The sequence below is a fragment of the Ambystoma mexicanum genome, chromosome 7p, assembly GCF_040938575.1.
Source record: "Ambystoma mexicanum isolate Mex_15411 chromosome 7p, UKY_AmexF1_1, whole genome shotgun sequence".
Lineage (NCBI taxonomy): Eukaryota > Metazoa > Chordata > Amphibia > Caudata > Ambystomatidae > Ambystoma > Ambystoma mexicanum.
This window is the reverse complement of record NC_090939.1, coordinates 474730265-474748502: the sequence shown is the minus strand read 5'-3', so window position 1 is coordinate 474748502 and position 18238 is coordinate 474730265. Positions and strand designations below refer to the sequence as shown.

At 49.6% G+C, this 18238-nt stretch overlaps 1 protein-coding gene across 5 annotated transcripts in view; it reads left to right on the top strand.

The window, feature by feature from the left end:
• The window catches only part of KDM6A (lysine demethylase 6A), a 1954130-nt gene that overhangs the window by 1030041 nt on the left and 905851 nt on the right, over window positions 1-18238 (top strand). For 3 of the 5 annotated variants that reach the window (XM_069636498.1, XM_069636495.1, XM_069636494.1), the window contains one exon: window positions 4338-4442. The exons of the other annotated variants lie outside the window; for them this stretch is intronic. In XM_069636498.1, coding sequence (XP_069492599.1) covers window positions 4338-4442 — 105 coding nt within the window. The remainder of the gene's footprint in view (window positions 1-4337; window positions 4443-18238) is intronic. 5 annotated transcript variants of the gene reach the window in all.

Below are 18238 nucleotides of genomic sequence, written 5' to 3'. Positions count from 1 at the left end.
AACGTCCTGGAACTCTGAGCCATGTTCTGGGCTCTCAAATCGTTCTCTCGTCTCTCAAGGGCAAGGTGGTGCAGATCTTCACGGACAACACCACGACAATGTTTTACATACGGAAGCAGGGAGGCACCAGATCCCCAGCCCTATCCAAGGAGGCACAGGATCTGTGGCACTGGGCGGTCGCCCAGGGGATGTTCCTGGTTCCCTTCCAACTGGCAGGAGAAAGAAACACCATCGCCGACTCGCTCAGCAGGGAGCTGCGCGCGCGTGTCACGAGTGGGAACTGCGCCAGGATCAGGTGGATCAACTCTTCCGACGATGGGGCAAACCCCAAATCGACCTGTTCGCAACAGCGACGAACTCGAAGTGCAGGAGGTTTGCCAGCAGGTTTCCCCAGCCGAGAAGCATGGGCGATGCGTTCTCGTTCCCTTGGGACGGCCTATAGCTGTATGCGTTCCCTCCGTTGCCGTTGCTGCTTCGACTCATCAGCCAGCTCAAGAGGTCCCGGTGCAGGATGATCTTCGTCGCACCTTCTGGACTTGTCAACGTCCCCTCCCATCAAGCTGTCGGCGGACGCTGACCTCTCCAGAGAAGGAGGCGCCATCTTCCACCACGACCCGGCGTCGCTGAACCTGCAGGCTTGGCTCCTGCAGCGCTAGAGTTTGGAGGCTACGATTTACCGGCCGATTGCAGAGAGGTTCTTGCAAAGGCCAGGGCGTCCTCGACTCACAAATGCTACGGTCATAAGTGGAAGAGGTTCTCTATCTGGTGCCGAGCACAGAAGATCAACCCCCTACGGATTACGGCCCCTCAGGTGCCCCATTAAGATTCATCTGGCGGCGATCTCCAGATATACCAGAACCACAGGACGGACGTCCCTGTGGTCCCATCGACTGGTAAAAGAGTTTATGAAAGGACTGTTCCGGTCGTTCCCGCCGGTGAAGGCCGCGGCCCCGGCGTGGGAACTTAACGTGGTGCTGACTAGGCTCATGGGGCCCCCATTCGAGCCGATGCACTCCGCACCGATGAAGTTTGTGTCGTGGGAGACTGCATTCCTGGTGGCCATTACCTCCGCACGACGAGTGGGAGAGATCCAGGCCCTATCCTGCAAAGCACCGTACTTGACTTTCCATGCCTCGAGGGTGGTGCTTAGGACGCACCCCTCCTTTATGCCCAAGGTGCCGTCGGACTTCCATCTTAACGAGCCCTTGGTGTTACCTGTTTTCTTCCCGTCTCCTTCGTCGCCGGCCGAGAGGACTTTGCACTCGCTGGATGTGGCTAGAGCGCTGAAGTTCTACGTGGACCGCACGAGGGGTTTCCGGAGGACATCACAGCTGTTCGTGAACTTTGGACCTGTGAATCAAGGGAAGGCTCTCTCAGTCTTCTATTTCCAGATGGCTCTCCGGCTGCATCATGCACTGTCACCGGTTGGCTAACCGACCGCTGCCAGGCCGTCCGAGAGCCTATTCGACCAGAGCAATCGCTGCTACTACGGCGTTCTTATCTGGTGTGCCCCTGCTGGACATCTGCAGGGCTGCTAAGTGGAGGTCGACGCACACCTTCACGAGATTCTACTGCGTCGATCGGGATTCCAGGGAGGAGACCAGGGTCGGCCAAGCAGTGCTGCGCAACCTGTTCGCTTAAGGTGAGCCTGGTGAGGAGGTAAGAGATGCTTAATGTTGAGTCGTTGTATTGCTTAATGTTGAGCCTTTTTGCCACCTCCCGTGGTTGTGCATGTGTGTACTGCTTTTTATTCTTATATTCATGAGCATGCGAATCCATGCCAGACCCCATGCTGGAGAAGGAACAAGTTACTTACCTGTAACTGTTGTTCTCCAGCATGGGTTTGGCATGGATTCACATGCGAACCCTCCCGCCTACCCCTCTGCGGCTCTTCACTTGGTCATACTGCCACTTCACGTGCTACCAAATCTGAAGGAGGCTGCCAGGGGCGGGGCTTAGGTAGAGGGCAGTCATTGGCTGTGGTCAGTATGACGCAGAGATCAGTGATTGGTTACTACTACGAAAGACAGAGCAGAAACGAAACTCATACTGATTTTTTCTTTACCGAGGTTCCCAGCCTGACGACGGGGAATATTCCTGAGCATGTGAATCCATGCCAGACCCATGCTGGAGAACAACAGTTACAGTTAAGTAACTTGTTCCTTATATCATCTCGAATAACCAAATGGCCTTTGAATGCAGAACGTAGTGCAAAGCTCACCAACATTAAATTTTGTGGATATTTCTCTTCTGTGAAGGGGATAGTGAGCTAAAAAATCTGGTTGAGACTAGGGCTGTACCGAATAGCAGATTTGGTATCCGGCCAAATACCGAATAGTTGTCAACTATTCGGCCGAAGCGGAATATGATGCCGAATAGTTGCTTTATTTAATAAATCATGTTCCAAACTTCAAAAAAGACACTTATTAAATAAATAAAGCACCATTATAAATCCATTGTATACTTTTTTCTCTTCATTGTAATTAATGTAGCATCTTTATTTAAAGTATAAAAGCCAGAAATAAAGCAGATTTAACCAAAATGAAGGGACCAAATGTACAGAAGATGGTTGCATATCCAGTGCCAATTAAAGTAGGAGGCTTCACAAATGCAAAAAGGCTGCCTTGGTGAATCGGATGCATTGCATTCTCTATTTAGTTGCAAAGTCGATGCGGTCAAGTTTCGAAACTTCTTTGCAGCTCACATAGAAATGTATAAAATGGTTCTTGTCGGCTCATGCAGGACACAAGTCGAGAGGAAATCTGAAATGCGTGAACTCCATTTCACAATGATTGACTTTTCACTTATCCTAGCCACTCTTTCTCTGCAATTCACAAACATATGCAACTTATAATTCCTGATAAAATATCAGATAATGTTAAACTCGGGATTCAAGTCCTTAAAAAAGAAAAAGGAAAGGGGGCACTATGACCTACGCAATGGGAAGTGACATGACAGGAACTGAAAGTATCTATGCACATTTCTTTCAGTTTGTTTTTTCCAACTGAAAAAAGTGCACATTGCATATTAACATTCGCCAAAAGAAAAGGTTCCTGTATTGTTGCAGGCGAAGTCTAAAAGATGAGCACCTTTTTTGTCTAAGAATCTGTAACAAAACATGCCTTTAAAGAGCAGATTACAATATAAGATATTTTTCAGCTGTGTGATAGCAATTTGTCTGGTCTAATTCTATTCAGTTTTGCAAACTGAAGTCTATATTTGCCTTTCTGAGTTCATGTTGTATTCAAATGAGAATATGAAAGTATTCGGCAAGAGCCGAATAGCAAGAAACTATTTGGCCGGAGCCGAATAGCTTTTTTTCAGCCGGAATTCTGCAAAATACTTACTCGAAGCCAACGTTCGGTACACCCCTAGCTTGAGACTCCCGCGACTGTGGCCTGTAGAGAGACTCCCAAACCCCCCTGTTTTGAATATATGTTGCACACCAGATTCGTGGAAACCATACAAACATTTTATGCTTTGGTCCTCTTCAACATATTAACTGGAGTGCATTGAGTGATCCTGCCCTATAGCAAAATACATGTGGAAGTGTGTATTTAAATTCTGTTCGATGACTGAATAACAGAAGATTGTATCACATTCCTTGTTAAAGAAACATCAGTTCCTGTAACAATTTCAGCACAACAAATCTCTAAAAATAGATATAAAGCAGGTACCTTGTGCGGCTTAGAAGTACAATTCATGCCCCCAGCTACACACATCACATCTTTTTCACTGCCATGAGAAACTACCGGAGCTCGAAAAATGCATTTCGACTAAGATTCAAATTCATTATTGAATCAATATTCGAATTTACCAAAACAACATGAATCTTCCATCTGTGCATAGTTAAGGCTTAAACTATTGAACTCCTCTAACAAATATATACGTTATTCCTCAGTCTGATTTTATTTGATTAGTGTTTCATAGAATCTCATTGACACAAATATTTATCCGTGCACCTGCAAATCAACGAGTGTACCTAAGCGATAGGTTTTAAAAATGATAAAATTAAGTATTTTATTAAATAAAAACAAAGATTGAAAATACTTTGAACTGTAACATATATTATTAATCAAATTCTAGTGGTTATGTTGTGTAATGGTAGTAGATTGGATCTATCCCACTTTGATTAACTGTTTTTATCAACCCATGCATTGAAAATGGGCACTCCACACTTTTCAGAAGGCATACTCGGGGACACACGGTTTAAGCTTATAGGCAGCCCATGAAGGCCTCGTCTACAGCTTTGTTTTTGCTGCTCTTTTTCTTTTCTCAATGATATAATTTCATCTGATGCAAGTTATTTTTCCTTACAAAGCTTTTGTTTTATTCAGCACTTGGAACAGCTGCGAGCAAACAGGAATAATCTCAACACAGCACAGAAGCTGATGCTCGATCAGCTGGAGAATCAGTTTGTCTTAATGCAGCAACACCAGCAGGTTTGTGTTCATGCTTTCAAACTACTCTTGTTTAGTTAAAACAGTCAAGCATTTCTTTCCTTCAGGTGGTTAAAATTGTTGAACCAGTCTAAAGTTCGGTATCATAACACTTGGAAAATTATGAAGTTCTAAAAACTAAACATTTTGCTGAGGTGGTTACTTTGCTCCCCTCTGTAAAGGTTGTGACAACCCTTTCCATCACTGTAAATTTGTCATCCAGTAATCCAACCTTTTCGTTAGGCAATAAAACAACTGCAACGTGGCAACACAGAATACTGACTTAAAGTTAATATTTATTAGCTTAGAAAACACTATTGAAATCAAAATAATGCAAAGCAGAGATACCAAATGAGAACATTCAGAGAAAAACTTCAGGGGAACCCCCCCCACCCCCTCATCAGAATTTGTGCTAGAAGACACATTTTTATTTGTCCATATTTGATTGGCGAGTATACAAACTTCTAATGGATTCCTTCCTCCCACGGATTCCTCATCTATATCGCAATGCAACTGTTCTCCGGAGACCTTTTCCCCCACCTAGAGGTGCAGTGTGGCTCTGGGTTGGCTCCGCCCGATGCCTCTACGCACCCTGCTTCGGATATGCCGTCGGGCCAGTATACATACTGTACACTAATTGGGAACACATTAGTCGAGCTTACTTTAATTTCTCTACAGCATGCCTACTCCGTCTAAGTACTCAGGCTTCAAGCCTTGTGTGGACTGTGCCCAGCAGATGTCTCCACTGGATTTGTCCATATTATTTGGGCTAGGAACACGACATCCAAGATTGCAGGCTGTTCAGACCATGCACCCGAAGAGCCGTTGAAACTCTTCACATTCATCCACAAGGTGAAAGATGAGTTTCTGCGGTTTGATTAGAGGTTGTGCGGGTCAGCACTCTGAAGAACAGGCGGCTCTGCTCAAGGAAAAGCATATGAAGCAACAGCATCAGAATAGATTCAGCTCTAAGCGATTCCTCATAATGGCGTTCCTCTTGCTCTTTCAAGAAGAGACATCGCTCTTGGGATTCTCCTGAGCGGTTCACACAGGTACCTTTTCCCACCCAATCCTCCATGCTGGAGGAATGGGTGAACCTCCAACTGAACATTTTTGGCAAGGTGCTGAGCAGGTTCCGGCCTCAGCACGTATGGTTCAGGTAGCAGCACGTTGTCTTCGGCTGCGGTGCCGTAGGATCCCACCGCATCTTTTGTGAACAGCAGGGTACCCACTGGGAACCACTTAAACACAACTAAGTGCTCAGGTCTGGACCAGAAAATTTCCAAGGTCCCTCAGTGCTGGCATGCCCCGGCTTTGACTGCTGAGGCTCCAGTGTCTGCTCTGATTGAGGTCTGCACCGATCTGGTTCGTTGACACTGCAGCTCTTCAGGCCAACGCCCCACTCCCAATGGATGCCTACATGTCAAAGATGTGTGCCTTCTGACGAGGTCAACCAGGTTCCCTTTGTGCTAGAACATCTGGGTTCTAGGGAGGTGAAGGTTTTCCCAGAGGAGTTCTAATGGGTAGGGGAGAATGAGCTGGGACTGGCAGAGGACCTTCAGGCCACCAGTGGCCTGGACACCTCCCTGGAGATGGACAGTTTGACAGCTTCAGGAAAGTCTTTATCCACATGCCAGCGCTTGATGGCTAAGTTGACCAGTACTCTGGGGCTGTCAGCCTTGTCCAGGGTCTGTTAAGTATTTCAATCAGGCGACACACACTTTGGTCTCGGCCTAGTATGTAGCGCACAACTGAGATGCTTTTCTCCTTATTTTATGCAGATTCAGTTTGAGATGGTACACAACTCGTATCACACCCTCTTTTCAAATAGCCTGTGTCACAATGGACCAATGGACCATGAACCAGCTGGTTGGTGAAATACAATATTTATTTTAAAATTCAAAAGAAATCATAAATGTTTTAATATGGGGCAGCAATCGCCAATGGGGTGATAATTACAATGAGAATGTAAGCAATGCACTTGGTTTAACCTTCTAGTGGAACATATACAAAACACCAGGGAATAGGAACACTTTTTGTTTTAGGAAAGATAGCACCCCTGCAATGTTCCCTCAACCCACAAATCAATTCTGGATATAAAGAAGCAGCAGGTAATCAAGAATCAGAGGCAGGAAACGGAATTCAAATCCGACCTTTCCTCCCCAATTAAGAGGGGAAAACAGATTGTAAACCCCTTGCAATGTTACGAAATGACACTTGGAAATTGACAATTAATTAATGTGTGTTAACCTTGAAACAAATACAATTCCTCACTAAAGCAACAATGCAAAGATACTAACAATCACAAACAATGGATTACCAAGAGCATACAATTCGAAAAACAAGTGGAAAGTTCAAAACGGATTGCAGCCAAATGACACGTGTAAAAGTTGCATTTCCTTTCAATGTCCGTGTAAATTTACTCAAACAGTTTCTTTAAAAAACAGGTGAAATATTGCAAACCGTGATGCGTTTTTTAGTCTGGGGAACAGAGGTACATCACAGGGGTATTACAGAAGTGAAATAATGGGGGTAGCTGCAGTTTTGTATGAGATTTTCAGTTTGAAATGGGGTTCAGTTTTCGGAAAACAAAGCGGTCAAAATGAAGACTTCAGTTTTGAAAGAAAGGCAAATGTTACTTGAAATGAATTATCTAGACTATATTGTTGAAGAGGAACACAATAAGCACCTAGGTTGATTCGCAAGGTCAACCTTACCACCCCAGTGCTCAACCCCAACAATAAAATATATTGAAATTAGTTTGATTACTCAAAATATAACTTAAGGGCTTACAGTTTACACCAGATAAAAATGAAGAGAGATGGCGCTAGCACTAGAATCTAGGGCAGGGTTGCACGGATAATTCTGACAGTTTTAACAAGTTATCAGGATAAGGATAGGATGGCTTAGTGTGTGGGATAAGGACAAATGTAAGACAAGATAGACTATGGATTTCTATGGGGTAGGGATTATACTTATAGTCCACTATTAGTTTGGGGTTTTTGGACCGTCAACAGGTTCTGGTCGCTACACGGCAGCACGCCTGGCAATGGGCAGCTGGGCATAAGACAGCTGGGCAAAGTCGGGTCACTGGGTGGTAATTCTAGTCGCTGGATTGCACAGGTACCGCTGGATACAGTTAGTGGGCAGCAATTAGTGGTATCCTGATACTTCCCAAAGAATACCATAGCTTTCTCCCTTTTGTTATTTGGGATTTTAGAATTGAGGCCTTCCTGGAAGGGTCAGCAATGCTTAGGCCTTGTAGTTCGAATCTGGACTCAGCAGGATGAATGGAACAGGAACTCCTGGCGCAGGAAAATCAGAAGTGTCTGTCTAGAGTCTTGTCAGGGACTCTTATTTATAATGCATAGTGACATCATAAAAGTATATGGCTGGGCAGGCTTAACTAGGCACACATCTAGCTGACTGGATTGGTCCGGGGTGCTAGTCCCCGTCTCGCTCTCAACTGGTTGGATTTCAAGGCAGAATGTCAGATTTATGATGTGAGTTTTACAATGTTCAAAAACCTCCCACAGTTACTTTAGCTAAAATCCGATTTTTGCCACAAATGGTACATTTATACAGTTGAAGTCTCTTCGCAATTTACATAAACAGGTTACATATTTTATGCACAACATTCCACTAATTTTGAGTATGAAAGATTCGGCCCAGAATTCTGTAACTTTATACACATGTGTGGATTATCATAAGGGAGGTAAGTATGAAAATGTGCAGTGGGATCATGGATACTTTTCTTATAATCCCCTATTCTTTGCCATTTCTGTACCCAAGGTGTCATTGAAATCTACAATGTCTCAAATTATACCCCACAAAATCTTTTAAACTGCAACTTTTTTCCATTTTTACAAAGTCTTGCTGCAGAGATAAGTCTTTACATTTTTATTAATCAATAGTCTTTGGAAACAAATGGCAGTCCTTTGTCAGTCACTGGACCATTTTTATTTTCTCTTCAGCTGCCACCAACTGTCATTTCCACCAGAGCTAGGTGGGGGTTTCCCAGCTTGATTGAAGGTTTATTGCCCCTTCCCCACTTCACACTTCCTTGTCCTGGGAGTTCCATTGTCAAGGGGGTTCAGCCCAGACCAGATTCTGTCTAACCTCATAATTATCACCGGGGTGTTAGTATCTGCTGAGAGTTTATGGTGGTTCCCTTTCTTTTGGGGAAGCCTTAGCTCTGCCAACTAAAATAACCTGTTTTTGAGAGCTTGCAAAACCCAGCGCAGGCGGTTTAAAACCTTTATTTTCTTACATTTGGTCCTGAATTAAAACAAGCCCTGTGGGAGACTACACAACACTTGTGCTCTTGGGTAACCCACCTTTTGGTATAGGCCTGTACTTCACAAGTTGGTAGTGTGACTGAGCAGCCAGGTTTATCTCAAGAGGGGTAAATGTGAGCTGTAGTAATGAAATACACAAATACAAGTAGCCAATTAACTCTTATAACTTAAGGTTTCAGTTATAAATATTTATGTATTTAACATTAGTTTTGAAATAAGCATTCTTTGGACGCTGTGGGTAGAAAGGTCATCTATTCAGAGGCTACGACGGTCAAGGCGGCTAACACTTTAGTGATCCTGGTCAGGTACGGCCGTGAGTTATGGTACAAGATGGCCCAGCTCCAAGAATTCCACCCTGAGGGCAAATGGGTCGAGGCCCTGGAGATCCTTCAAGAGCGCGAGGTGGTGTTTGACAATGCCATCACCATGGTTCCGCCAAATGTGGAACGATGTCTGCCTCCATCGTTGTGGCAGGCTGAATGCTACCATCTTTAGGTGTTCAGACGAGGATCCTGGACATGGCGTTCTACAGGAACAATCTTTTTGGAATGGACATCTATGAATCACTGCAGGCCATCAAGACTGACATAGAAACGTCCCGTACCCTAAACGTGCTGCAACAGCACAGTCTGTCCTTTCGTACTCTTACGTCCCGTCCTCTTTCCTCCATACTGCGTGGGCGTCCCTTCCAAAGAATGGGGAGACAGAATCTTTTTCACCAGAAATAACCTTCTTCCCCCTTTAAATTTAGAGGCGCGCAGGGGTGCGGCCTTGGGAGCATGCGCTGCCATGACACTGCCCTCTGGTGCCACACCCCAGTCCCCTTTTCCGCGTCGACAGGAACGGACCGAATTCACCAGCGCTCCTGGGTTTGGCTTCGGCCATGTAATTCCACACACGGATACTTCTTTGTCTTCTTATCATTCAGGTACTCTGTCCTCAGGCGTCCCGCTCCTCTCCGGCATGTCGACTTCGCGGTCATCGAAATCCCCGACGAACAGATTAGCCAGGTGGAGGGAGCTCTTCAAGAATTCACCTCCAGAGGACCTCAAGAACTTCGTCAAACACTGAGCCATGCCCAAGGTAGGGACGCTATTTTCCATCGCACCCCGCAAGGGAGGCTCCTTTCCAAGGACTCGCCCGCGTGGGAGGGACCACTCAGGTCCTTGTACTAGCACATGCACTGAGCCGACTGCAGCTACCGACCTAGGGGCCGAGGGATCCTTGGATCCTCCCGGTGACAGTGTTGAGGGACCGGAAGGTTCTTGCACCGGATTGTCATCCAAGGGCATCCGCACTAGTACCGGCAATATGTCTGAGGGGGCGCCTAAACGCAGCTCTACCGACCCCTGGTTGAGTGGTGTCACACCTACTGGGTCTAGGCCCGAGGAGCAGGGTAGGCCTTGTGAGCCACACGCAAGAGTCTTGGAAGAGGCGGGGCCCAGCGAGCCGAGCAACATGTCTCAGGCACGTGGCAGGCAGCTAGACAAGGTGGCAGCTGTGCTAGGCAGAAGCACCCGTCCAACGCCATTCCAGGAGTTCTGCGAAGAACGAGGGTCCAGGTGGGACTGGCCTCAACCAGGTAGGAGGCCTACAGCCTACCCTTCTTATGCGCATTGCAGTTTCCCAGCAGCTCCAGCAGCCTCCCGCTACCCTGTCAGTACCCCCTACCACCTCTCCGGCCAACAAAGAGGATTTCTTCGAGATGTTCCTCTGGCTCATGAAGTCAGCTAGGATGGGGGTTTTCCTCGAGGACGCCATCAGGGAGGTTCTCCCTATGATGCTACCGGCACTGCAAGCTCCTCTGCCGGCGCCCCCTCTGCTGCCGGCTCCCCAGCCGATTCCTCAGGAGGTTCCGTACCAGCCTCTGCCTCCTCCTCAGCCTCTGGCTGCGTTCCCCAGCCTCTGGCTCCAGCTACTCCTCCACCTCCGTAGGATCCTCCTGATCCACAGGATACGGATGAGGCGGCAGATCCTCAGCCAGGGCCTTCCATGAACGTCTTGCAGGGCTGGCGGAGTACCTGGGCCTACCCCAGCCTGAGGTTGAGCAGCTGGCAGAGGGGGTTCTGGCTGAAGTCCTCACGCGACGCCCCTCTGCCAAAACTTGGATTCCACTGCAGACCGATGTAGTCTCCCTGGCCAAGAAGGGTCAGCTCAAGCCCCACTCGGGCCAGCCGGTCAATCGATGCCTGGATGCCAAGTACAGGCAGATGGAGGGGGATACACTCTTGCTACCGGGCCATCCTCAGCCACACTCCTCAGTGATCACTGCGGCATCACTATACTCCAAGCCACAGTCGTCGTCCACTCCACAGCAGCAACGCTACTAGGCAAGCAGGAGAAGTTCTTGAAGGTGTACGGGAAGAAGCTCTATTCCAACGCCTCCTTACATCTTTGTCAGGCCAACGCCGATGCCAGGCTGGCGGCCGCTAACCAAAGGTTATGATGGAAATTGCTGACTTCCTTCCGGAACTCCCTACGCTGAGCCAATCGCGTTTTAAGGCGGGGACTGTCTGAGGCCAAGCTGGTGGCGCAGGACCTCATGGAATCCACCGTGGCCCATATTGACACCTCTGGGCATGCCATCTGTATCGCCACAGGCATGAGAAGGACAGCCTGGCTCCGGGCAATGAAATTCAACCCCGGACATCCAGGAACACATATTAGACCTGCCGTTCGAGGGAGGGGACCTCTTCCACTCCACCACGGACGAAGAGCTGGACAAGAAGAAAAACAGCTCACAAACGGCCAAGTCTTTATCCATCTTGACAAAGACCATGCCCAAGTCGTACAACCACTCACAGCAGCGCTCCGACAGGGGGCGTACGTATGGAAGTTTCCGTGGCTTTGAGGAACGGAGATACAGGCATCCTGACCACTCGCCGTCTCGGAACCAGCGCAAGCAACAAAAAGGCATGGGGGGCTTTTTCCAGTCTCCCTCCTCCGCAACCTACTCCGAGGGAAAGAAGGCATGACACGTGTCACCAGTGGGGGGCAAGCTTGCTCTCCATGCACATTTCTGGTGTCAGAATTTTGCGGACCCCTGGATCCTCTCCGTAGTATCCACAGGGTACCGCCTACCCATCCCAGCCTCTCCTCCCTCCTTCCCTCCCTCAAGTTGGGACAGCAACTCTTCTGGGGGAGATCAGTTCGCTCGTAGAGCCAGTGAGGCTTGGGCTTTTACTCCAGGATTTTCGCCATTCAGAAAAAGAATCGGGCAGGCCTGAGAGTTGTGCTGGACTTTTCCATCCTCAACCTCTCCTTAGCCCTGCAAAAATTCAAGATGGTTACGCCAGCTTTTATAGCGGAGACATTGTGCAAGGGAGACTGGATGTGCTCCCTGGATCTGAAGGACGCATACCTACGCGTCCTGATTTGGCATCCTATCTTTCTTTCCTTCGGTTCAGGATCATGGGCTACCATTTTCAATACAAGGTCCTCCCTTTTGGCCTCAACTTGGCCCCCAGGGTCTTTACCCGGCTCATGAACACTGTGGCTGCCCTCCTCAGATCGCAGGGCCTCCGCATCTACCCATACCTCGACGACTGGCTCGTCGGGGCTACAGCTCTGGAAGCGGTTCACCACTCTTCCCATGCCCTGATGAACACACTGCACGATCTGGGTTTCTCGCTCAATCTCAGGAAGTCGCAGCTGCAGCCCATGCAGACTCTGACATTCTTGGGCCTCATCTGGGACACATGCTCCGAGAAGGTGTTTCCATCAGAGCACAATATCTCAGCCATTAAGAGGGTCACGACCCACTTCCTCAGCAGAGAGGTGACCTCGGCGTGGTGGTACCAGCATCTTCTGGGTCTCTTGGCGTGGTCTTATTAGCCGTCCCTCACACGAGACTGAGGATGAGGAGGATCTAGCTGCACTTTGCGGCTTCATGAACCAGGAGCGTGGCTCTGAATCCGAGATGATCAGCGTTCCTCCATCTCTCCACCCAGACCTAACATGGCGGTCCAGGGACTGCAACCTATGTATGGGCAAGCCCTTTCGGCCGCCTCCCCCGCAGGCCACCATCACCAGAGACTCCTCGCTCGAGTGCTGAGGAGCCACCCTGGACAATCTCTCGGTCCACGGCACCTGGACTCAGCAGGAGCAGGAATACCACATCAATTGGTTAGAGCTGAACTCCATCTGGCTAGCGCTCAGAGCATTCCTACCACTTCTCAGGGGCAAGGCTGTCCTCATCCAGACAGACAACTCCACCAGCATGCAGGGGGGCACCAGATCCCCTCCTCTGTGCAGACTGGCAATAAGCATGTGGGAATGGGCCCTCGAAAACATCTACCTCATGGCAGTCCACCTCCTGGGGGAAGCCAACCTGGAGGCAGACAGGGTCAGCAGGTTGGGAGCAGACAATTAAGAGTGGCAGCTAAACAACCTTGTTTTTCAGGAGATCTTAAACAGGTGGCGTTTGTCCCCAGGTGGCTGTCTTTGCCACCTGGCACAACAAGAAGTGCCCTCAGTTCTCCTCCTGGCAGGGACAGGGCCCTGGCTCCCTGGGCGACGCTTTTCGGCTTCAGTGGAACAGCATGACTGCTTGCGCCTTCCCGCCCACTCCACTGATTCACAATGATTTGCAAGATCAAGGAGTTTCGCCAGCTCAACATCATTCAAATTGCTCCATGGTGGCCGGCCAGGCCATGGTTTTCAGAGCTGCTCAGCCTATCGTAGATGCCTCCGACTCCCTTCCCGACGGGCCCAGCACATCATCTGGCACAGCATGGGGGCAGGGTCATCCACCTCGCACCTCAACCTAGCCCTCACAGAGTGGTGCCTGAGCAGGTAACGCTGCGGCACCTCAGTGTCTCCCAGGCTAACCTGGAAATCGTACAAGGCGCAAGGAGCAAGGCTACCAGGGCCCAGTATAAAAGTAAATTGACCAGGTTCTGCCACTGGGCAGAGGAAATCGAACCCCTGGCGTGTACTTTGGACGACGTGCTCTCCTTCTCTGCGCACCTTGCCCACTTTGGTGTGCAGGTGGACACCTGCCGTACATACCTTTCAGCCATCGGGGCTTACAGGAACTCGGAGGAGGGGATGAACTTCTCCTCCTCCATTCCTATTGTCAGCAGTAATTGCATAAAGCAATGCCAAATAATTCAAAATAACGGTCCGATCCATTGAGGAAAGTCCAAACGCGACCATATAACAAAGGACAGAAATGACCTTCACTGGCTAGCAATAAAGGAGCGTATCACCTTTAAATCCCTGACACTGTTTGGATGCCGGCTCTTCATCTGATGCGGCATTCGGACAGGCGGTTCTCAGGAACCTATTTGCTTAAGGAGGGTATCCTCTCCACCTTGGGGCTACATACAGTTGTAATCACCCATGCAGTATGAAGGAAAGGGGACAGGACGTAAGAGTAATTATTAGTTACTCACCGTAGTGACTAACTTACTCTTCGTCCCCTTTCCTCCATACGTCCCACCATCCTCCCCCTAATAATACTGGTGACATTAGGCAATGTTAAATCTATTGTCGACTCGTCAATGGGGATCAAGGTGTGGCGGCGGAGTCAGGGCAGCGCATGCTCCCAGGGCTGCACCCCCGCACACCTCTAAATTTAAAGGGGAAGGTGTTTTTTTCTGGTGAAAAAGGTTCCGTCTCCCGTCCCTTGGAAGGGACGCCCATTCAGTATGGAGGAAAGGGGACTAACAATGTTAGTCACTATGGTGAGTAACTTATAATTTCCTCAGGAGGGAAGTTGGGCAGATCATCGAAAGGTTTTGGGGGAGGATCGTCTTTGTACCGCCAATCATCCCGTTCCACGACCCAGGATACTTATAGGGGTTGTTCCAAGGCCTTCGGAGGTGGCCGCTATCGTTGCCAGGCTCCCAAGGTGGTGCGCAGGCCGCTAAGCAGGATTGAACCAGCCAAGACGTCGGCCCCTGCACTCCGGTGGGAGGCCGGCTGGCGAACTTTGTGGGAAATCATCTCCACTGACCGATGGGTGCTGGACGCTCTCACCTACGTACACACTTTGGAGTTTCAGCGAAAGTGCGCGCGGATACCACCAGTGGCTCGGTAGGAACAACACACCCCTCAGCTGCGGCTGGCGGAGTGGGCTGTGTTAAAGGGGGCGTTATACCATGTTCCAAAGCGGCTCCGGAGTTTACTCCAGATACTTCTTGGTAAGAAAGAAAACTGGGGGCTAGAGGCCCATTCTCGATCTACGACGACTCAACAAGTACATCAAGTCCCAAAAATTCAGGATGGTCACGTTGCAGGACGTGCTCGGCCAACTGGAGTAGGGTACTTCCTGTCGTTTCTGGATCTAGAGGACACGTACTAGCAGGGCCCCATTCACAAAATCATTGCAAGTTCCTGCGCTTCGTCGTACAAGGGAAACACTATCAGTTCAAGGCCCTGCCCTTCGGACTGAAGTCTGCGCCCAGAGTCTTTACAAAGTGCCTGGCACCAGTGGCGGCCCATCTCTGTCTGCAAGGAATACATGTGTTTCCATACCTCAACGACTGGCTCACCCGGGGCAAGTCAAAGGAGACCACCGTTGATCACACGCAGAGGACCGTACGGCTGCTGACGGATCTGGGGTTCTCAGTAAACAAGTCGAAGTCCAGCTTGATTTCATCGCAAGATGCTCTGTCCTGGGATCCAGACTCGCCCGCCTGGCGGCTCCCTCGGAAGACAGAATAGCATCAAATCTGGGCAAGGTGTGACGGCTGTTAGCACTGAAGATTGCCACTGTGAGGACCTCCTAATCGCTGCTCGGCATGATGCCATTGTGCATTTACCTGATCAGGTTGTGGATGCAACCCCTTCAGTAGTTCCTGGATGCTCGTTGGATCCAGGTGTCCAGAAGCTTCGCCCACAAGATTGTCCTCAACGAGTAGTTCCGTTGAGCGATAAGGTGGTCGGGCGTGTGCTCCAACATCGTTGGGGGCCAGGATCCCCCGTACCAGGAGACAGTCACCACAGACGCTTCTATGGAGGGCTGGAGAGCTCACCCCGGACGCCTTCCTGCTAGAGGCCTGTTGCTACCGGAGGAGAGGGACCTCAACATCAAAGTCCTGGAGCTGCGGACAGTCGTCTGGGCCCTCAAGTCTTTCCTCCCGTCCCTCAAGGGCAAGGTAGTGAGGGTCTTCACAGACAATACCCCCACAATGTCCTACATCCGGAACTATGGGGGGGGCACAAGGTCCCCATCGCTCTCCAGAGAGTCACAGGATTTGTGGCACTGGCGGGCACCCACAGGATGTTCCTCATTACTTTCCACCTGACGGGAGTCAAGAACACCATTGCCGACTCCCTCAGCAGGGAACTACGCTCTTGCCACGAGTGGAACCTTAGGCAGGATCAAGTGGACAGTCTCTTCCTCAAGTGGGGCAGGCCCCGATTCGACCCATTTGTGACGGCAACTAACACCAAGTGCTAGAGGTTTGCCAGGAGTTTCCACCAGCCGAAGAGCATGGGGGACCCGTTCTCCTTTCTGTGGGAAGGCTTGTTCCTCTATGCAATTCCTCCATTGCCCCTCCTGCTGCGAATCATTGATAGACTCGAATAATGCTGGTGCAAGATGATCTTTGTCGCCCTGGCGTGGCCAAGCCCGATTTGGTACCCGGATCTTCTCAGTCTGTCAACATCACCTCCAGTCAACCTGCCATTGGTCGCTGACCTGCTCACCAGAGAAGGAGGTGCAATCCTACACCATGACCCAGGGTCGCTGAACTTGAAGGCTTGACTCCTGCAGCATTAGCGTTTAGCGGGTACGAGCTTCCTGCGGACTACAGAGATGTCCTTGCTACGTGGAAGCGCTTCATGACATGGTGCCGGACACAGAAGATCAACCCTCTGAGGGTCATGGCCCCACAGGTCCTTCCATACTTAATGTCCTTGGCCAGGGCGGGATTGGCTCACTCCTCCATCAAGGTGCATCTGGCAGCTATCTCCCGCTAAAGCAGGTCTCCGGGACAGTCTTCGCTTTGGTCACACTGTCTGGTAAAGGAGTTTCTCAAAGGTCTGTTCCGATCGGTCACGCCGGTGAAGGTGCCCGCCCCGGCGTGGGAACTCAATGTAGTTCTGACGAGGCTCATGGGGGGTGGCCCCTTCGAGCCTATGCATCAAGCCACTCTCAAGTACCTTTCGTGGAAGACTGCTTTCCTTGTGGCCATCAACTCTGTCAGGAGGGTAGGTGAGATCCAGGCTCTATCCTGCAAGCAGCCTTATTTGAATTTCAACGATATGAGGGTGGTGCTGGGGACGCATCCCTACTTCATCCCGAAGGTTCCGTCGGAATTTCATCTCAACCAATATTTGGTGTTGCCTGTGTTTTTCGGACTCCTTCGTCACCGGCTGAAAGGACTCTGCACTCGCTGGATGTGGCACGTGCTCTGAATTTCTATGTAGCTCGTACAAAAAGTTTCTGGAAGACGTCTCAGCTTTTTGTGAATTTTGGTGGTCCTGTGAACCATGGGAAGGCATTGTCCAAGGCTTCCATCTCCAGGTGGCTCTCCGGCTGTATCACTCATAACCGGTTGGCAAACCGACCGCTGCCTGGCCTCCAAAGGCCCATTCTACCAGAGCATTTGCTGCCTGATGTGCCCCAGCTGGACATCTCCAGGGCTGCTACGTGGAGGTCTACACACACCTTTATGAGATTTTACTGCGTCGACAGGGATTCCAGAGAGGAGTCTAGGGCCAGCAAAGCAATGCTGCTCAATCTGTTCGCTTCAAGGTGAGCCTGGTGAGGGGGTAAGAGTAATTGCGTCTGTTGTGCCTTGCCACCTGCCTTGGTTGTGTTTGTATATACTGCTAGGTATTCTTTATTCATGAGCATGTGAATCCATGCCAGACCCCATGCTGGAGAAGAAACAAGTTACTTTTCTGTAACTGTTGTTCTCCAGCATGGGTCTGGAATGGATTCACATGCAAAACCCTTCCTCCTTCCCCTCTGCCGCTCTTCTTGGTCATACTGCCACTTTACATGCTACCAAATCTGAAGATGGCTGCCAGTGGAGGGCTTAGGTAGAGTGCAGTCATTGGCTGAGGCCAGTATGACCCAGAGCTCAGTGATTGGTTTATAGGAGAAAGACTGTAAGTGAAAGTGAAACTGTTTTTTTTTCTTTTACCAAGGATTCCCGTCCTGACTGGGAATATTCATGAGCATGTGAATTCATGCCAGACCCATGATGGAGAACAGTTACAGGTAAGTAATAGCGCGCAGCTGCAGGTGTAGGAACGGCCACTAGGCCCTGCCCTCCGGCTCCTCACCTCAGTCCCTTTTTCCACTCAGACTTTTAGACCTGGCAGCATGTGCAGGCTTTGCGCCCTTCCCTGTGTTATTTTTCTCTTTAAATCTTACCTCCCTTCGGTGCCTCACTTCCCCGATGCACTTCGGTCACAGGAGGCTTCTCCAGGTGAGTCATGTGTGACTGTTCCTTCCTGGAGTCTGAACCCCATGCACTTGCTTGGAGTGCCTGAGACCAGACCACCATTGGGACCTGAGCGTAGATTGTGACTTCCTTGCTC